Source organism: Mytilus edulis, chromosome 6, assembly GCF_963676685.1.
Source record: "Mytilus edulis chromosome 6, xbMytEdul2.2, whole genome shotgun sequence".
Lineage (NCBI taxonomy): Eukaryota > Metazoa > Mollusca > Bivalvia > Mytilida > Mytilidae > Mytilus > Mytilus edulis.
In genome coordinates this window covers 81,028,561-81,052,039 of record NC_092349.1, presented here as the reverse complement: position 1 = coordinate 81,052,039, position 23,479 = coordinate 81,028,561, and the positions used below count along the sequence as shown (strand labels likewise).

General features: G+C 31.5%; 1 protein-coding gene across 2 annotated transcripts; it reads left to right on the top strand.

Annotated features, from left to right (window-relative positions):
• The first annotated feature begins 996 nt into the window (after window positions 1-996).
• LOC139528630 (uncharacterized) lies at window positions 997-13,663 on the top strand. 2 transcript variants are annotated; one of them, XM_071324697.1, is made up of 6 exons: window positions 997-1,169; window positions 8,982-9,184; window positions 10,645-10,768; window positions 11,728-11,894; window positions 12,239-12,458; window positions 13,080-13,663. In XM_071324697.1, exons 2-6 carry the CDS (start codon window positions 9,058-9,060, stop codon window positions 13,615-13,617), a joined length of 1,176 nt encoding a protein of 391 aa, XP_071180798.1. In that variant the 5' UTR covers window positions 997-1,169; window positions 8,982-9,057; the 3' UTR covers window positions 13,618-13,663. The 2 variants fall into 2 exon arrangements, with proteins under 2 accessions (XP_071180798.1, XP_071180799.1); XM_071324698.1 differs by lacking the exon at window positions 997-1,169 and adding an exon at window positions 1,336-1,491.
• The last annotated feature ends 9,816 nt before the right edge of the window (window positions 13,664-23,479 follow it).

Here is a 23,479-nt window from a genome sequence, read left to right as displayed (position 1 = left end):
ATCCGTAACTACAGTTGAGTTGTAGCCAAGTAGGTACTCGTGGAAATTTTGATTTCATTTAAAACTTTAACGCCAAGAACTCCAACTTAGGTTACTTTTTCTCAGATTTACTAAGGCCACTATTTGAAAGGTGTTTTGTCCTGATGTCAACCTGGAGAAGAAATGATGTACTGTGGTCAATGTCTGGGCTTCTCTTACTGAAGATATATCTGAACTGCTCAATTATTATTTCCCTGTTGATATTTTTCTTCTTTGAAGCTCATAAACAACTTTGAATAGAGGATCTTTATTTGACTCATGTCAACTACAGAAACTGGCCGTTTCTCACATAAGATAGCATTTGAATTGGCGGAATGGTAACTGTAGTAGTAGTGATTATGCTTATATACACTTAAGCTTTGGAAGATGAAAAAATCTCTGAAATTTTTTTACACAGTTAATTGCAATTGGAATACCGACTGTGTGTCCGTTGAAAAAGCAATTTTGAAGATATCCTTATCTCTGTATTTGTAGTTGAATTTTAATATTTCTATAAAAAAATACTATTTGCCGTTTAAGATACGACTGGGCAAAACGAGATAATCTTATATCTTTGAAATGTGTTCTGGTTTACATGTAGGAGTGTCGGCGATTTTTTTCAATATTTTTTCATTATTGATTTAAGGAAATGATAGGCAAATGGCAACGCGACACAAGCCAGCGTCGAAAATACCCAAAAGACATAATACACAGGACAAATACCGTAGTCAACAAGCTCTAAATCGTGCCGAATCTATAAAAGTTGTGATTAATTTAGTACATTGATCTGCCATTTAGGCCCAACTTTTATTTTCACTGAACTAGTACATATTTTTATTTAGGGACCAGCTGAGGACCACCTCCGGGTGCGGGATTTTCTCGCTGCGTTGAAGACCCATCAGTGGCATTTGGCTCTTTGGTCGGGGTGTTGTGTCTTTGACATATTTCCCATTTCCATTCTCAATTTCATTTCCAAATATCGGAAAACGATTTTCAGGTGCATGACTATGTGATCAAGTTTAAATGATAATGATCTGGGTAAAATGAAATATAGACTCATTATCGTAAGAGGTGTTATCTATATACCTGATTAAAAATAGAAAAGATTTACACAACGTGAAAATATTTACCTGTAAGTTGTGTGGTTAGAGGTGAGTAAAACTTTTATATCATACATGTAGTTTAAATAATCAAAATTTGGCCGTTAAGCAAATATTTACAATGATTTTTGGTTGCAAAATACTTTTAAATATTATAAGGTCTTCTGATTTATAATACATAATATGACAACTTATATTATGACCCGACTAAAAAAGAATATGTATTAATGGATTTCAGTGTTCCATGGCAGCGGTTTAAATATTTGCATGTTCATTTTACATCATTACATTCTCCGTGAATTATAACTTCACAATCAGAAGAAATTAGCCTTAGGAATCCAAACTGTCACCGCCTTTAATGAAGTAAAATTTGGTGAGTACAATAGGGACATCGATGGCCGAGTGGTCTACGAATTTAACTACCCAGTGCGTCAGTCTACTGTGTCACTGTCAACACTGGGGTTGTTATTTCGAACCCTACATGTAGCTTGTGCGTTCGACTTCGATGTTAATTGATTCGGACGTCAGAAGAAAAAAAATCACACAAAGCGCGAACATTTTTATTTAGTTTTTTGACGCTATCAATCAAATTATTTTTTTTCAAAATTTAAATAAGGTATGGGGAAAATCTGGATCCAGAATGGTTTTTTTTTTTGTCATCTGATTGATCAGATTTATTATTTTTATCAAATTACGGATATAATTTTTTTTAGGAAGTAACCATACTTTGAAGTAAATGGTCGTTCTCTTATAAGCCCTGTTAATTTCAAGATGAATTTGTTATGTAGTACATTATAATATTTTGGAAATTGTGCCTTTTCTGAAAATCTTTATGAAATGACAATTTACTCATAAACACTAAATTGCGTATAAAAGAAGGACAACAAATAACTCATATATCTCAAAATGTTGAAACGATTTTCAGACAGAACGAAAACCTTTTTCTGCTGTTAGTTGTAGTAGAAACAACTTAAACTAATATATCATTATTCATGTGCAATTTTGATAAACCTTTGAATATATTCACACGCTTTCGTTATTAGATTTATGCTGTGAATGTAGCTGTAGCAGGAACAATTCTGCCTAAGATTCGGGGATGCGGACCACAGCTAATTCTAGTTTGTAAACTGACGTGTGCGGAAAACGACTGATGCCAAAAGTGATGCGCTATAATATATCTAAGTAAATGAAAACCAAAAACTGAAAACAATATATAATTTAATCAACAAAGTACAACTTTTATTATCATATGCCAAAAGTAATTAGAAATGGAGCATTCATAGACTTCAAATTAACTCGAACTATTAAGGCATTTAGCAAATGCACTTACGTACTATGGAGGCATGTAGCAAATGCACTAACCTAAATTCTGGCTGGAAAGCTTGGCTTTCCTTGGTTGGACTGAATGTCAGTCCTCAGAGGATTCCAAATAATAATCTTAAACCAGTTATATAAAATATATAAATTTCTCACAGAAGGTAACCAAAGAATTTGCAACGATGCAAATATTAAACTTTACAATATAAATAAATATCTTTAATCAATGAATTAAAATAGCAAAAGCTATGTAATTTAACAAATATATACTGAATAAGCTTCATGTAAATCATAAAATAAGGAAATATGAAATTTATAGTTTTAAACAAGGGAAATAATAATAACATAATAATCCTAACTGCCACATTCCTCCCCCCTAAGACAAACGATAAATTTCATAAATAAAGTCTGCACACTAAAATGTCTATCAAATGAATGTATCTGCCACACTGAACACGCAAAATCCAAATGTCATGTAAACATTGAATCAAATATATATCAGTAAAATTTAAATAACGAGTCCGTTCAATTTGTTCAATGCAGACCACTTCACCAATCTGCAACCCTCCTCCTCCCTCGAAAACAAATGTAAATGGAATAACATTTGATAACTAACATCGTCAGATTAAATGTCTTTCAAAAGCATGTGATAATATCCCTTTTAAATAAGTGTCACTGTTTAACGCATATACACAAACACACATCGGAATTAGGTACATCTTTTGGCGGACGCGACTTGAGGTCTTCTTCGAAAGTAGGCTTCAGAATCAGTGGTACGGCATATAGGGTAACGGCACTGCTAATGGTTGAAATCCAACATGAAAAGTTGTACCAGGCATTCTCCACCAGTGTTGATCTCACAGTGGCACATTTAACGTGTACCACCGGGTTCTTTAACTGCACGCACTCCAACGTTGTTGATAACGGTAGCACAAAGGGTGTACCACCGGAGATGGATCGGGTCCATCTATATGCAAGGTTCTCAAAATAAATTTGGACGATGCCCAAATGTAATAGCAAGGTTCTCAAAATAAAGTTGGACGATGCCCAAATTTGGTGCAAGGTACTAAATAATGGATTAGATCCATCTGTACAAGCTAGAAGTGTTCCTAACTTCAAACTTAACTTCCACTCTATTGGTTTCAGCCATGACAAAAGTCAAGAAGTCGGTCTCCTGTAAACTCTCTAAATAATAAATATTTAGCTAGAGATTACAATCCAGACAAACGAGCAACAACTCATAAAACAAACCAATTCCTACTAATACTAGCTAACAGTCTACACTTCAAACTACACAGAAGATCAGCCATAATTCAAGCCAGTAATGAAAATGAAAATAAAACCAGTTGGGATGTGCAACATCCCTCCCTTGGAAAAGAAAAAAACCAAACAGCCAAAATTGAGGCGCGTGATACCTCTGAGTATATTGAAATGAATATAAAGTAAAACTATATATTTACAACACAATGTAAAAACAACCATATTAAACAAAGGTAACACAATCTGAACTACAATGATCATTCCTCAACATCCCGCCTATTTCTGAGAGCTTTACTTGACTATCTGCAGACCTTTCATCTCTAGCATGAACTTTGATAGACATATTTGGACACTTAGACCTGACATGACCTGACTGGTGACATTTAAAACATCTCTTAGGTTTATGTTTCCTACGTGATCTCAATCGCCTCCTCAATATACTAATTAAAGTTTCAAAACTGTTATGAACTGTTTTACAACAATCTAAACTTTCTGTCTCATCAATAGTCTCTGAATCACCAGAAAAATGAACAGCTTCATATTCAATGGCAAGTGATAAAGCCTCATCTAAACTATGAGGGTGTTTAAAAGTGACAAATTTAGCCATCTCAATATTCAAACATGATGTAAATAAGTCAGTAAAATATTCATCTAAATCTGAAAAATTATCAGGATAAGCCTTATGAGCAAGTATCTTGAAACGCTGACCAAATTCTGAAATTGTTTCATTTTCCTTCAAACTACAAACTCGCAGTTGAAATTTAAAATATGCCACCCTCTCCTTAGGATTGAACCTCTGAATGAGAACATTTTTCAAGCAGTCATAATCATACAACTGTGGCCTTTTTAAGAAACGTAAAATAGTTTGAGCATCACCTCTCAAATTTATTATCAACTGACATGCCATCTCAAATTCATTCCACTGATTCCAAAGAGAAACTGTCTCAAAATGAACAAAATAATCTGTAATATCAATGTTGATACCATCAAACAAACAACGTTTTTCCTCAAACCTAATCATAACTGAATAAACATTTACAAAATGAACCAAACTATGAAAATAAAATACCCCAGAAATAACTATTCAAAACTGCTCTGATTAGGACTGTCATATCCAGTGGCACCAAACATTGACTCAAACTTCTGCTCCATTTCTTATAAATTTTGATCAGTTACAAACCAGAAAAAGTTGCTTTATAACTCCGCACCCCACCCGCACTACCAAATGTAGCAGGAACAATTCTGCCTAAGATTCGGGGATGCGGACCACAGCTAATTCTAGTTTGTAAACTGATGTGTGCGGAAAACGACTGATGCCAAAAGTGATGCGCTATAATATATCTAAGTAAATGAAAATAAAAACTGAAAACAATATATAATTTAATCAACAAAGTACAACTTTTATTATCATATGCCAAAAGTAATTAGAAATGGAGCATTCAAAGACTTCAAATTAACTGGAACTATTAAGGCATGTAGCAAATGCACTTACGTACTATGGAGGCATGTAGCAAATGCACTAACCTAAATTCTGGCTGGAAAGCTTGGCTTTCCTTGGTTTTTTTTTTTTATCTTTATTCAATTCTTCAACATATATATACAACAGATATATTACATATTACACAAAATTATCACAAAGCAATGTTTTAAGTATAATCACATATATATAATCAGCACAATAATTAGAAATTAAATGTTATGACACCTTCGGTTTCTTGTACCAGAATATTATTTTTTAAAAAGTGTTTCTCAAAAACATTTCTCATACATTTTGCATCACACAAATATTCATACAGGTAAGTTATATAATGTTTTACAGTGTATTTAAATAGTCTAATAAGATCAACATTACTGTTTAAATTTTTAAGTAAATTCCTTCTTCTGAAGATACAATATCTCGCTACAGATAACATGAAATTGACAAAACTTACATTTACGCCTTTGATAGATCCAAATAAACCAAACATAAATACCTCTTCATACACTAAATTATCAATTTTGTCAGAATCAACATTATCAAATAAAACTGACAACTTCTGTTGCATAAACAGATGAAATTCTACTTATTCAGAACATAATAGAAATAAATGAGTGATATTTTCTACTTCCTTTTCACATACATCACATACATTGTAATTTATAAGTTTCATAGTCATAAGTTTAGAATTTGTGAAAATACAATAATGTGCTATTTTGAAATCTAGATCCATTAAAATAGATGGTTTCCAATAGAAATTAACGTTTTTCCATACTTTACAAAGATCATTCTCTTCAATCTCAAAAACTTCTGTCCACTTTTTATAGCAAATAGGATGCTGACATAGTTTACTAGTAAGTAACAAATACAGTTCTTTTGTCGAACACATAGAAAACTCTGACAATTTATCTTTGAAAATGACATTAATATTTATAGAGCGAGAAACATTTCTCCTATGAATATTTTTATGAATAATTTCTGTCCATTCTTTAGGCAATACAACTTTTAAAGTATTATATCTTTTTACAATACTGTTAATATCACAATGATTAGTTACATTTTGTATCATCTCAACTATAGCCATTTCTGGTAAAAACCCCTCTATAACTTCATAACATATATCTTTTACTTGAACAATTCCAGCATTTATAAAATCATACCATATAACAGTTTTTCCATCGAACAACACATTTGGATTACAAAATAAGGGTTGATCATATACATTTTCAGTGGTAAGATCAAATTCAATATCATCTCTTAAGAGATCAAAACCTTTAAACATTTCTTTGTAAACATTAGGAATACACTTCAAGTTTTCTGGTAAAGAAATGAATAATATTTCTTCTGATAAGTTCATATTTAAAATTTTTGAAATAAAATATTTAAATGTAGACTTCCATAGCACTTTATAATTCTTGTCTAAAAACCTGGCTAAAAATTTTAATCTAAATGCATACATCTTTGATTCAATATCAGGTAACTGTAAACCTCCATTACACTTTTGATCAATGATGGTGTTATATTTTACTAAGTGTGCACCATTATTCCACACAAAACTAACACATGCAGTTTTAATATCTCGTAAAACTTGATCTGGCATCGATGTTACAAACAAAGAATACCATAATCTAGACATAAATAATGAGGAAATAACATTCACTCTACCCTGTATTGTCAATTGCCTCTGCATCCACATATTCAATAAGGACTTAATTTTACTAACTTTGCCACTCCAATTTAAATGATCACAAACAGTTTTGTCTTTGCCAACATACACTCCTAACAATAAAATATAGTTTTCGCAAACTTGTAAATTATATTTGTTTTTTTCATTATCAGCTATTCTACCTTTGCCAATTGGCAATATCTCTGATTTTTGTCTATTTATTTTGGCGCCTGAACTGGCTTCATACATTTCAAAAACTTTAAAAATTTCATCAATAGAACTTTTGTCAGACACAGTTAAGGTAGTGTCGTCTGCGTGCTGAAAAATAAGAGCTTCATCAGTGGTATTTGGAATTTTAATACCAGATATATTCACATTTTTCCTTATATTACATTGTAAAGTTTCAGCTGCTAAAACATAGAGAAGGGCACTTATTGGACACCCTTGTCTTATCCCATTATCAACACAAAAATAGGGTGTCAAAAATCCATTGCATTTTACACAGCTATTAATTCTTGTATAGAAAATCTCTATCCACTTGATAAATACATCACCAAACCCAAATTTCTTTAAGGTTTTAAAAATAAACTCATGACTTTCTCTGTCAAAAGCTTTCTCTTGGTCAATTTTAACAATATAGCCTTCGAGTTCATCATTTTCAACTAAAGTAATTATATCTCTTACATTAGCAATATTATTACTAATATCTCTACCAATAATACAGCAAGTTTGGTTTTCTGATATAATAGTTGGTAATACCTTTTTAAATCTATTTGCCATTATTCTGGCCAATATTTTATAGTCAACTTGTAACAAATATATTGGTCTATAATTTTTCAAAATTCTTCTATCACCTTTTTTCTTATAAATCAAGCTTAAAACTCCTGCTCTCATAGACCTTGACAAAATATTTTCATCATAAATACTATTATAAACATGACATAATATATTTCTTAAACAATCATAAAATTTACAGTAAAACTCTGTTGTAAGCCCATCTGTACCAGGACTTTTGTTTTTTGACATAGCCATCAAAGCTTCAGTAATTTCATCATATAATATTTCTGCGTCACACATATCTTTATCATTTTCATTTATTTTTACATCAATAGAACTAATGAATTCTTCCATTTTCACATTATCTACATTAACACAAGAATATAAATTTTTATAAAAAGAATATTCAATATCTAGTATACCATCAGTATCACCAATGACATCACCTTTGTCATTTATAAGCTCTTTTACAGCATTATTTTCTTGCTTGTATTTTTCTAAATTTAAAAAAAATTTAGTATTCTTATCACTTTCAGAAGCCCATGTTGCTTTGGATCGTAGAACTGCTCCTTTGCATTTTTCTAACTCATAATTATTTAATTCAAGCTTTAAGTTTTCTAATTTCGTTACATCTATAGCAATACCGTCTGCTTGCATGGCACATATCCTTTGGATTTTATTTTGCAATTTAAAAAAATCTTTCTTTTTTTCTTTTGCTAAATTAACTGAAAAAACTTGTGAGAACTTTTTGATTCTAAACTTAAGATTATCCCACCATACAAGAGGTTCTACAGTATACAATGAACTTTGAACAGCTTCATTAATTATATTTCTTACTTTTTGAACATATTCATCATTATGTAATAAGGTGTTATTTAAAACCCATAATCCAGGTCCTTTTTCAACAGTACAAAAATTGAAATTCATTATAACATAAGTATGGTCACTAAAACTAGTTTCGTTATAAAATACATTTTGTACATTCCTTGGTTGGACTGAATGTCAGTCCTCAGAGGATTCCAAATAATAATCTTAAACCAGTTATATAAAATATATAAATTTCTCACAGAAGGTAACCAAAGAATTTGCAACGATGCAAATATTAAACTTTACAATGTAAATAAATATCTTTAACCAATGAATTAAAATAGCAAAAGCTATGTAATTTAACAAATATATACTGAATAAGCTTCATGTAAATCATTAAATAAGGAAATATGAAATTTATAGCTTTAAACAAGGGAAATAATAATAACATAATAATCCTAACTGCCACATAGCCAAGGAATATGATGAAGATATATATGTTGGGACATTTTACAACCAGAAATTTATAGCATCAAGTCACTTTCTTTTTTTATTTCAGTGATAACAATATTCAAAGGAATATTCAATTTGCAAAACATTTATGATAGTATGGTAAACATTGTCGCTCACTGGACATGGCAGACTTCTGGTCTCATTCATATGAACACAATACATACTTGAGGAAGCATAGTTCAAAAGTCCAGCAGTATAATGTTAAGACGTGCGGAAAGGATACAGCTTTAACAACGGCATGGGAAATCTGTAAGAGAACTAATGTCTATAAAAAAAAAAGATGTGGTATGATTGCCAATGAGAAAACTCTCCACAAGAGACCAAATGACACAGAAATTAAAAACTATAGGTAACCGTACGGCCTTCAACAATGAGCAAAGCCCATACCGCATAGTCAGCTATAAAAGGCTGCGAAATGACAATGTAAAATAATTCAACCGAGTAAACTAACGGCCCAGTTTATGGACAAAAAATGAACGAAAAACAAACATGTAACACATAAACAAACGACAACCACTGAATTACAGGCTTCTGACTTGGGACAGGCACATACATACAGAATGTAGCATTCATTTTCTTAGAAAATATTCATTTGCTGTAATTGATGTGGTTAAATTAAATGTTACCTTTTCAAATATTTTCATGTATTCCCATATTTTTTTAGTTTAGTACAGCGAGTACTGCTTGGTATTATAAGTAAAGATGCAACTCCATAGACAATTTTTATATTATCGACTTTTGAATCCAAATTATACAATTTTTCGACTGGTTATCTACCCTATGGTAGGACATCATGCTAATCGATCAAGAAAGAGCATTGAATAAGTAAAATTAAACATATATTCGTAACAATTTCAGAGGAATGTTAACTGTTTAAAGTTAATTTTCTTGTTAATACAAACGGAAGGCAGATAATTTCACACAGTTACACAGTAGGTACCCTGTTGAAAAATATACACTACCGAAACAAACGTTGGTTACATGAAAGAAGTCTTGCTTTTCCTGGTGTTAAAAATTATTTTTAAATAAGTAGTATCTTTTTTCGGTAATTTTTTTTTTAATTGAACCTTTATGATAGTTTTGAATGCAATTTTTCACATATTTTTTATTTGTTACTTGTTTTGTTCCGATTCAAATACACCATTAACAAGAACTATCTTTAAAAAAGATATCCGACGTATTTAAATTTGAGTATATGTTTAAAACTATCATTTCGATAACCTCCAGAAGCACAAAGATACCATTTAAATAACGTTTTCTCTGTTTGTGTTCAGTATTCTCGGTCCTCGTATCTTTAAGTTTACATTCACTAAAACCCCGCGGAAATCTCACATGCGTAGATGCGTTCTAAAAGTCATGTACGTTCATACAACAAAGTTTACATTAAAAATTATATAATTGACCCGAATAAACAGCTGTCACGGATGCAAAGAGCTATTGGAGAAACAATTATTTTAATAAAAATATAAATCTTTGTAAGATCTAGTTCAAATATTTATAGTTTTTCACTTGCTTTCCATCACGATATAATTAACGAGACGTTTTTCAAACACAACCAAATCACCCACCATGACAGCATTTTGTCCAATCACAGAAAGGATTTTCGAGCATGCGTATTCTGTTGCCATAGTTAAGCGTCCTTAAGTTCAAAGGGCACAAACCGAAACTATACCGACTACTTCGGAATTTTTTATTTTTTTTTTACACAGCTGACAGTGACGATGTAGATCAAATAATTGTTATGACAGAAGAAAGGATTATAAAACGTTCTGGTCGCAATGACCGTGTGTTGATAAAGCAGATAGAACTAACAGCACTTACAATAGCTTGTCTGTAAGTTATTATATTTTATATAAAACTTTTTCTATTATTTTGATAAGAGATTTGCGGATATAAAGATAAGAAGATGAGGTTTGATAGCCAATAAAACAACTATCCAATGGAGTACACATGACACGGATTTAAGCACATATAAGTACTTGTATTTTTTTCTTATAATACAACATATTTATTACCTATTTCAGTATAAAGGACTTCCAAAGGAATATGTCCACAGCTATGTTTAAAATACTTTAAATGGAGAAAAAAATGAAAAGATTGAAAGAGCTACTTTCAAAAGATGAAAGTTCGGCAGAAAAAAAATCAATCTTTAAGACCTGAACTGACAAACTACGAATATTAGCAACGCCTGCACAAAACTAATTATTGGAATAGAATTACAAAAGAGATATAGGGTATATAATTAAAACGATCGTGTTGTAACAAAGACATAATGCTGATTATAGGTTATAACTTCTATGGTATTTGCACTTGCAGCCAATGCTTATATAAGTTGATGCACAATAAAAGACATATCAACGGCTCCATGTTGAAGACCGTCCTTTGACCTATAATGGTTTACTTTAGCGACTTGGGTGGAGAGTCGTCTCATTGGCACTCATACCACATTATCTTACTATCTTTATCACAGGCCTTTGCTGATCTGCAAATAAATGTTTCAAGATCATGGAGCCAACAATAGAATTACAATGAAAAGCATCACTTTATTTGTAGCTAATACGTTACATTTAGCATACTTAAATCAAAATTTAATTTGGTAAACCGGTATGAATTTATCGCTGACTATGCGGCACTGGCTTTGCTCATTGTTGAAGGCCGTACGGTTACCTATAGTTGTTAATTTCTGTTTTTTGGTCTCTTGTGGAGAGTTGTCTCATTGGCAATCATACCACATCTTGTTTTTTTATATGAAATACACTACAGTAAAGATAAACATTTCTTATTCAATATAGTTTTGGTGAATTAAAACTTGTGAAAAGGCTAGTAGAGAATGGAGCAAACGTCGATCATCCTGCTAATGGAGAACAATCAAGTCTCGAGTACCACAATAATGTACCACCAATATACTGTGCTGCTATCAACTGTGACATAGACATACTGAAAATTCTTATTGATGCAGGTGGGTATCAAATGCGGATTTGAGGGGGCCAGAGGGTAAGCCCTCCCCTTTTCTTGGAAGAAATTGGTTGATTATATAGGGAATCACTGAAGCATGACCAGAGGGGACCCCCTCTTATGCAGTCAGCGGGCCCCCACTTATGAAAAATTCTGGGTCCGCCACTGGGTATATCAATCTATGATTTTCATTTAAAACATAGCTAATTGGCACAAGATATTTGAATTGGTCTAAGGAATGCATTTGTTTTCAATCAATGTACTTGGGTAATCAGTAATCTCGAACTTTTAACAGTCCTTAAATTCTTTCTGTAAAGAAATATCATAATGAAAAGAAATCTCTTGTAGGCGTGGACGTAAACAGATTCCAGGGACTTCCACAGGATATCAACATAGAAAATCCGTCTGACACACGTGCGATTATTGGACCCTATAGTTATCCCAACACATTGTGGGGACTGAACAAACCTTCACCTGACCCAAAGTTGTTAATCAAAGTTCTTGAATTGTATTTGAACGCTGGTGTGAAACTCAATACAACATCATGGGGACCATGTCTCTTTCTGGGGTAAATTCATATCATACAACTATCATGTTATAGTAGAATAGAAAAAGATATCCCGAATAAATATATAATTTGAGCGGAAGTGGTTGCGTATTCATACATCTTTCAAAGTTAAACAGATCTTGTTAATATTTTTATTAATGAAGGACGGAAGAAATTAATGCAATCATATTTCGTTACTCTTGACAACTTTTAATATAAAAAAAAAGAAGAGGGGTACGATTGCCAATGAGATAACACTCCACCCAGACCAAATGACACAGAAATTAAGAATAGTACGACCTTTAATAGTGAGTTAAACCCATACCTTATAGTCAACTATAAAAGCCTTTGAAACGACAAATGTTAAAAAATTCAAACGAGAAAACTAACGGCCTATACTATGTCAAAACAATAATGAACAAAAAACAAATATGTCACTCACTATACAGCAACAAACGTCAACTACTGAATTACAGGCTTCTGACTTGGTACAGGCACATAAATAATCACGAATATAATGCCTATTCATGTTAAAACTGCAGTAAAGTATAGCTTGCATCAATTATTTCCTAATTAATATTGTAATTGTATCACTATCTCTCCTAAGGTAGTCTAATAAAGATATAAAATTATTTTTTTCAGAAGAGGCCAAATCTTTACAGTTAAGTTTCCAACGACATGGATTCCGCCTCCATGGTTTGTTTGTACAACATCCGTACTGTTGCTACAACATGGAGTAGACCCGAACCTGTATAGTCTCAGACATATCATGAAACAACTAGGACAACACTTTAAACATTTCAGAAAGAACGATTACTGTGTAAAGGACAAAATATTTCTGAGAACTTTTTTAGCTGCTGGTTATAGATTTACCGCAACAGATATTAGATATGTTGAAAATAAATATATTAAAGACCGTTTTAACTTTGGAAAAGAAGACGAATTCCTGCAAATTGCTGGTCGTCTTGCAAGCTTAAAACACCTTGCTCGAACCAAAATACGGAATCATATTATATCCGTCAACAAAGACACGTCAATATTTCCTGCTGTTGACAAGTTAGAACTTCCGGTGACATTAAAAGATTTTTTAAAACTATATGACGTGAGTCCTCCTGATTTGCCATTGGTCATTTGCTATGAGCAAATTCAAAAACCAAACGTTTCGGCAGATGAAGTCTGAACGCTTTTTAAGTATTCTTGATAAATAAATGCAGTCGAGACTCGTATTATTTTCATGTTCTTGACCTAGTTATTATCGAACTACTCGGCAGTTCCAGCTCCTATCCGCATACTACTCCTCACAAATGGAGTAAAGGAAAATAGTTCCGGAACGGAAACGATCACTGTACGGAGTAACTTCTTCACATCTCATGTCACTTCACAAAAATTTACATATTAAAATTGAGAATGGAAATGGGGAATGTGTCAAAGAGACAACAACCCGACCAAATAAAAAACAACAGCAGAAGGTCACCAACAGGTCTTCAATGTAGCGAGAAATTCCCGCACCCGGAGGCGTCCTTCAGCTGGCCCCTAAACAAATATAGATACTAGTTCAGTGATAATGAACGCCATACTAATTTCCAAATTGTACACAAGAAACTATTGAATATTTTGATAAAATAAAATTAAACGTAACGAGATTTGGTTGGCTTCATGAGAAATATTCATGAAGGTAAATCCATCTATTTACATTAACTAACAATTTACTAACACTCAAAGGAAATATTCATGAAGGTAAATCCATCTATCTACATTAACTTACAATTTACTAACACTCAAAGCAAATATTTATGAAGGTAAATCCATCTATCTACATTAACATACAATTTACTTACACTCAAAGGAAATATTCATGAAGGTAAATCCATCTATCTACATTAACATACAATTTACTAACACTCAGAGGAAATATTCATGAAGGTAAATCCATCTATCTACATTAACTTACAATTTACTAACACTCAAAGCAAATATTCATGAAGGTAAATCCATCTATCTACATTAACTTACAATTGACTAACACTCAAAGGAAATATTTATGAAGGTAAATCCATCTATCTACATTAACTTACAATTTACTAACACTCAAAGGAAATATTCATGAAGGTAAATCAATCTATCTACATTAACTTACAATTTACTAACACTCAAAGGAAATATTCATGAAGGTAAATCCATCTATCTACATTAACTTACAATTTACTAACACTCAAAGGAAATATTCATGAAGGTAAATTAATCTATCTACATTAACTTACAATTTACTAACACTCAAAGAAAATATTCATGAAGGTAAATCCATCTATCTACATTAACTTACAATTTACTAACACTCAAAGCAAATATTCATGAAGGTAAATCCATCTCTCTACATTAACTTACAATTGCCTAACACTCAAAGGAAATATTTATGAAGGTAAATCCATCTATCTACATTAACTTACAATTTACTAACACTCAAAGGAAATATTCATGAAGGTAAATCAATCTATCTACATTAACTTACAATTGACTAACACTCAAAGGAAATATTCATGAAGGTAAATCCATCTATCTACATTAACTTACAATTTACTAACACTCAAAGGAAATATTCATGAAGGTAAATCCATCTATCTACATTAACTTACAATTTACTAACACTCAAAGAAAATATTCATGAAGGTAAATCCATCTATCTACATTAACTTACAATTTACTAACACTCAAAGGAAATATTCATGAAGGTAAATCCATCTATCTACATTAACTTACAATTTACTAACACTCAAAGGAAATATTCATGAAGGTAAATCCATCTATCTACATTAACTTACAATTTACTAACACTCAAAGGAAATATTTATGAAGGTAAATCCATCTATCTACATTAACTTACAATTTACTAACACTCAAAGGAAATATTCATGAAGGTAAATCAATCTATCTACATTAACTTACAATTGACTAACACTCAAAGGAAATATTCATGAAGGTAAATCCATCTATCTACATTAACTTACAATTTACTAACACTCAAAGGAAATATTCATGAAGGTAAATCCATCTATCTACATTAACTTACAATTTACTAACACTCAAAGAAAATATTCATGAAGGTAAATCCATCTATCTACATTAACTTACAATTTACTAACACTCAAAGGAAATATTCATGAAGGTAAATCCATCTATCTACATTAACTTACAATTTACTAACACTCAAAGGAAATATTCATGAAGGTAAATCCATCTATCTACATTAACATACAATTTACTTACACTCAAAGGAAATATTTATTAAGGTAAATCAATCTATCTACATTAACTTACAATTAACTAACACTCAAAGGAAATATTCATGAAGGTAAATCCATCTATCTACATTATTTTACAATTGACTAACACTTAAAGGAAATACACAAAGACGACATACAAAACTGCACAGTGTAATTTAAAATATATGAACAAAATCAGAAACTATAAAATTTATTTGTTCGCGATTAAAATAACAGAACAAAAATCGAGGTTTACCAATGAAAGCGAGTACAAATCAATTTAATGAATCAAATATACTACAAGCTGTTGGTTGACGCATTAGTTCAGAGATGTATAATTATTCCATATGCCGGTGAGTTTGATTATTGCTGATAATTTAAGGTATGGTTAATTTATAATTTCAGAGATAAATCGTCTCGTTTGTCATAATTATGTTATATCAATTTTCAGTAACAAAACATCCTTTGTTTGACAGAAATGTCTTAGTTTCATATCAGTTGTGGATCGTTAAATATTTGTTTATGATGAAACTCCAATGCAGATCTATCTGTTCTTGCTCTAGTTTGAAGGATGTACTGTTAGGCTTAGGAATTTGTGTCAGATGTTTGGACTTCTTAGTTTTTCGAAAATATCGTAAAGGAGCTCCATAACCTATCAATATTTTTAGGTTATGTTGTTCCTTAACTAAAGCTCTTTAAGGATTTACTAAGGTGAGGTTTTGTAATTAGTGTCAAATGTTCAGACTCCTTGGTGTTTTTCCATACGATACAAGGTAAAATAGTTTGCACCTATTTATCTTTTAACATAAGACTAAATAGTTCATAAAAGGTCATTTGACAAAATTTAACCATATTCTGGATTTTCTTCTTTTGATTTGAGACCCAAATAATACCAATAAAAATATAAGGTAAACGAGTGAGCCCTTTCCCGCCATATTTCATAAATCAAATATCTAGAAAAAAAGCTCCATGACCTATCAATATTTTAGCTTATGTTGATTCTTAACTAATTCTCTTCTAGCTTAAAGTATCTAATTTTGAATTTTTGATTTATTGAATTTTGATTTAGACCACCTAAGTACATCCTTAAGTATCAAATTTTAATTCTTGATTTTTTTTTAATTTCACCGAAGTACATCCTTAATGTTATTCATAATATTGAAATATAGTCAATATCATTTACATTCCTTTTTTAAAGAAAAAAGTTACCGTACAAAGGAAAACAAGAATCCTTATATATTATAAATGTTGGGTTTTTCGTTGATATTAGTATAAACATAAGAAGTTGTGGTATGATTGCTTATGCGACAACTATGCATAAGAGACCAAAGAATTGAAGCAACTAAATAGGATCAACGTACGGCTTTCAACAATAAACAAAACCAGTAACGGTTTGGTTCAACTAACAAATACTTTGACAAAATGTTAAACAGTTCGAACGAAAAAACAAGCGAACTGATGTTTTGTTATTTGCTAGGTGTTTTTTTATGCTTTGTATCGATCTGATGAGTTAATTAATCCCTTTTCAACTGATTGTTTGACAAAGCTTCAACAAAATATGATAATATTTTAATGTTAGGTGATCTCAATTATGATATGCTAGTAAATGAGAAAATTAATACTTTAAAAGATGCTTGTGACGTTTGTGATTTAACAAATCTGGTCCATGAACCTACATGTCATACTAAGGGGAATAATCCAAGTCGGATAGATGTTGTACTGACAAATAAATCTAGTTTATGTATGAATATAAGAAATTTTAATAATGGTATTAGTGATGTACACAATATGATCAGTGTACAGATAAATAAGACCACAGAGTATAAAACTTATAGAAGCTTTAAAAAATTAGATCAAGATAATTTTATTTCAGACTTAAAAAAAAATGAATTTTCTAGAATAAGGAGACGTCCATTTGATATTCTGGGGGGGGGGGGAGGATGATTTTGAAAATAAATAACTCACCCTTCACAAAAATAAATGGTTTGTTCTGCGGTAGTTTGAAAATGAATTACCTGACCTGCAATGTACAGAAAATAAATAACTCAGCAGGTCTAATCGAAAGTATGAGATGGCACTAGATTCTTCATAAATTCATCTTTTTTCCCCAAACAAATCGGGAAACACTTCCCAAATTGTTTAATAACAAAAGTATAAATATTATTCAAATATACTTGAAATGTCTGAAAATTTGTTTCATTTAACTTGAGGTATATTGTCTCAGGAAACCTCACCTCACTTTTATTTTAACAGGGCGGTAACTACATGTAGGAAATTTCAAAACCAAACGCTTGTCTCCATATCAAATTGTGTTCACGGTCTTGCAAAAAGAAAGTTCTGTTTTCCCTCAGACTTATACATTGTAGCCCTGATTTTTCGGAATCAATGTTTCTTATTTATCTGTCTTTTGTTCATTGATTGCCCCTCTGTATTCTGTTAGTGTTGCATATCTTTTGTAATCTAGTAATCTTGTTATGAACTTGATCATGAGTTTGGAAAAAAAAACAGCAGCCACAGGCTTAACTATGTGAATTCCAATTTTGCTTTATCATGCACATTGGTCTATTGATATTGTCCCTAGAAACTTCAGTCTTACACTGAATTTATACATTTTTCTTTGAGACCAAAATATTGTCAAAAAATTATTGAAACAAAACTTAATTTTCAGATTATGAAAGGGTCTTTGGAATACCAAGAAAGTATGATTTTGCATCATTTGTTCTATAGCTTCTTGAGCCTTCAGTGGCTCCAAAACCCTTCAAAAATATATTTGCCTCGCTCCGCTCGGCGTAGCATGTTTGCCAATACATTTAAAAGTGCCTAGTTATAACTAAACTTTACTATGTATGTATGCAATACATGTATATGCAGTTGGGAATTTAAAAGATTCATTTCTGCAGACGGGGATGGTTAATCTAATTAAATTGTACATAATGACTTGACTATACTATATGTATTATTTATAATAAACAAATCATTTAAAAAATTGTTTGTTTTCGAATATCAAAAATATAGTTGTGAAGATGAATAATTAGTCCCTTGCTTTAATGAAAATGAAAAAACTTGCTTCAGTAGTGCAGAAAATGAATAATCTGTCCTCTATGTTAACAAAAATAAATAACCGATCAAAAACAAATCCTCCTGAACCACGAGCTACGAAAAGCATTGTACAAAAAAAGACAACTGTACAATAGGTATAACAAACAAAAATCAGGTAATAGCTGGGAACTCTATAGACAACAGAGAAATCTAGTCAATAAAATAAAGAAAAAATCCATAAAAGCATACTTTCACGAACGCTGCATAGGCCGACCAAAAACATCTGATTTCTGTCCTACTATTAAACCTTTAATTACAAACAAAGGTAGCAACTTCACCAAAAATATCATTCTATGTGATGAAGAAACCATAATAAGTGACTAAAACAAGGGTGCAGAACACTTCAATGATTTTTTTTATAAATGTGGCTAAAGATATTGGCAACAACACACCTGCTAATAATAACCATCCAAGTGTTACAAAAATACACGAAAACAAAACTGCCACACACCAACTAGAACTTAGTGCCATCTCAAATGAATTTGTAGATAAACAACTTAAAATTATACATAAAAAAGGCAACAGGAATAGATGGCATATCAGCTAAAGTCCTAAAACTAGCACAACCAGTTATCACAAAACCAATAACTGAATTGATAAACAAGACTATAAAATCAACCACTTTTCGAGAGAAATTAAAAGAGGCACAACTTGTACCATTGCATAAAAAGAACAATGTACTTGGTGTGTGCAACTATAGACCAGTAAGTATACTTCCAGCAAATTCAAAATTTTTTGAACAGCAATTTACAACCAGCTAGTTGAATACTTCAATACACACTTTCATCCATCTTATCTGCTTTTCGACCAAAATTCGGATGTCAAACTATTTTACTCAGAATCATCGAGGACTGGAAAATGGCACTTGATCAAAATAAGTTCATTGGCTCAATACTAATGGATCTATCTAAGGCTTTCGATTGTCTTCCTCGCGATCTTCTACTGCTTAAGCTTGAAGCATATGGTCTTTCAACTTCCTCATTAAAACTCATTAAAAATTACTTATCTAACAGGAAACAATGTGTTTGAGTTGGCTCTAGTCTGAGCAATTGGCAAAACATATACAAAGGAGTACCACAAGGTTCTATTCTTGGTCCTATACTTTTTAACATCTTCATTAGTGATATATTTCACTTCACCACACATAGTTCACTTAACAATTACGCTGATGACAACACATTATCTTATAAAAATAGAGATATAGACACCGTTATCTCCACACTTGAAAAAGACAGTTTGGCTCTGATAGAATGGTTTTCTTCCTATCAAATAAAGGCAAATCCTGCAAAATTTCAAGCTCTGGCAATTGGCAAAAAAACAATGGTCAAAAACATTACATTTGATCTAGCAGGTAACAAAATAAAATGTGAGAAAGAGGTCAAACTATTAGGAATCCCCATTGACTTTGAACTAAATTTCAACACGCTTATATCAAACATCTGCAAAAAAGCATCCAGACAACCAAATGTTTTAAAATGACTTGGCAAATACTTAAACAAACTTGGAAAATTATATCACTCCTTTATTATGTCAAACTTTAATTTCTGCTCATTGTCCTGGCATTTCTGCAGCGAGGCCAACACTACAAAAATTGAAAAAGTACAAAAAAAGCACTTCGCTTCATTTGCCAGGATCGCAATAGCACATATGAAGACTTACTTTTAAAATCAAAAATGCCATCACTTAAAGTAAGAACCATGGCAATAGAGGTCTTTAGAACAGTCAATCATGAAAATCTAGTATACCTCCATGATCTTATAAATATTAAAAAACCAAATATTCTTTCAGATACCAAAATTTAGCTGAAATACCTGACGTAAGAACAACAAGGTATGGCTTGAAATCTTTCAGATATTCTGCTGCCAAACTATGGAATGAGTTGCCAAACCACTTTAGAACTGAAACATCGTTTACCCAATTCAAGAGTCTAATTAACTCATGGAATGGCAACTCATGCCATTGCAATGCATGTGCTTAGTTTTATTTATTTTATGTTACAGCTTAAAATATAATAGGGCTGCTTTTTGTGACTGTTTGCTTAGCTTTTTATAATTTGTGATTGCTGTGCTTTAGTTTTTATGTTTGCTTTTAGTGCTTATGCTTATGCATGTGTATAATATATAGTATTTAAATAGTGCAGCCTAAATGTCTTTTATGTTTTAATATTTGTATTGTGTATGATTATTATGTAAATGTATGCATTTGTCGGTTATAAAAGCTCAGAGAGCGTATGTTTATTTGTTATGTAACATGCCGACTATAAATAAAGCTTTGAATTGAATTAAATTGATTGTTATATACTATTAGAACATACTCACCCAAACTCGTCCAATGAAAAGTCAGGTTTTTTTCCCTCCAATTTTCATAGTACATGGTTTTCCATGCACTATGAAATGCTATACATGAATGACTTATCATTTTCAGTTAATTATAAAAGTGAACTCTTAATAACTGCACTAACAAAGTGTACCATCCCCTGAGGCATTTTCCTTGGGGAAAAGGCCTAGTATACTGATTAAAGACGAAAGAGCAAAGATTAAAACAAAAACCTTTTGAATTTTGCAAATTTTCATACATTTTCTATTTTTTAATGGTACACATATAATGAATAAACCAAAAAATGGGATAAGGATGTAGGTGAAATAATATTTATTTAATTTATATTCCTGACATTTGAGGGATTTTTTTTTCTTTCAAGATATATAAAGCAAAGGATTTTTTTTTTTGAGAAACTCAATACATGTAAATTTATCAATAAAAAGTAAGCATTTAATGGTGAATGGTCTGAATTGAAATGTTCATATAGAGCGTTTTTATTTATAAAAAAATCAAAATTCAGAAAGAGGATTTATACAACAATGTCTCACTTAAAAAAAAACTAAACTTAAGATATATATGTATTAAATTTTACCTGAAAACAGAAAAAAAACAATTTATCCTTTTGGTCCTCACAAACTATGTCGGTGCTATTTCATTCCATCCATTGAAATGATGATTACCTATGTTTTACATTTCCAGAAGTTCATTATAAAAAGTGAACTCTTATTTAGGTTTGAATATCACAATGGGAAAAGATAATTTTATAAGGTCACTCGAAAGTGTGAATATGTTCTTAATTGGTCATACAATACTTGGTCATGTTTTATGAAGATTTGAGCCCTCGGCTTCGCCTTGGGCTTAAATCTTGAGCCCTCGGCTTCGCCTTGGGCTTAAATCTTCATAAAACATGACCAAATATTGTCTAACCTGTAAGTAGTTTGTTCCTATAAGTTGTACTGTTACACAACGATCCCAAGGCATGTGGTTAGAGGTGAGTAATGCTAACAAACATATTCTGTTTACTAGTATTACATATTTTTCATGTTGGAGCCTTTTATAGCCGACGATACAGTATGGGTTTATCTCATTTTTGAAGGCCATACGGTTGCCTTTAGTTGTTTATATCCACATCATTTGAACTTTAATTGATATGTGTCTAATTGTTTATCGTACCACATCTCCTTATTTTTTGTTTTTCAATTAAATTAAAATAATTGTTCCCGAAGACCTAACCACAGTGTACAAGCGGACAGTGACACAAAACGGAAGTTGCTGATCTGTCCGACGGCGATCGGCTCGTTGTTTTTCAAAAAAATATAGAATATCAACACAAAGTGTCCCATAATGGATTGTTCAGCAGCTCAAGGTAAGTGAATAACTACAATGATGTATTTTTGACCATTTAAAGCTTATTTTATGCTTTTAGCATCAACCGTCTTTTTAAAATAACTCCTGATCATGAAGAGGGGTCAAAATTTTGCGATTTTTCGAGTCATAAATCTTAACAAAACTCCGAAAATTCAAACATTTTCAAGATTTTTAATCGATACATAGTTGAATAATCATATTCCGCATACACACACAAAAGTTTGGTTCATTTTTTTTTTATTATATTGTCACAATTGAATCTTTTCTATTCAAAGTGTACTGTCCGCCTCGTTGCCACCGTATGTTTTCATACTGTCCGATTCGTTGGTCATATTCATGATCGATATCTTAAGCAAAAGTAAGATTGAAACATGCAATTTATCCACATTCATGACCGATTTCCTAGGAAATATCAACATTTATAAAATGTTACTGATTATTACATATAAAAAGCATTGTTAATGCATGCACATGAAAATTTAATATACGTTTCTCTAGTTTGTTTTAGGAAAATGGGGCACGTAGGTGATTTTTATTGTATATTTATTCATACATTCATGTGGAACATTGTTATTTTTATCACTCAAAAACATAAATAGGGGTAATAACTTTTCATGAAAAATACAACCATGCAACAAAAATTATTTCTAGGCCTTTTATAGCTGACTATGCGGTATGGGCTTTGCTCATTGTTGAAGGCCGTACGGTGACCTATAGTTGTTCATTTCTGTGTCATTTAATTTGTTCTCTTGTTTAGAGTTGTCTCATTGGCAATTACACCAAATCTTCTTTTTTATATTTATAAACGTTTGACACAGAAAATCAAAACAATAGATTCTTATATGTACAAATCATCGATTAAATAAATTAATATGAATACATTCACGTTACTTAATACATGTATTTGTAATCGCTTAGGCAGTTGCGGATCCAGGCGGTCGGGGGTCCGGGGTTGGGAACCCTAGTTAGAATCTAACAACAAGGTCCGCAAACGAT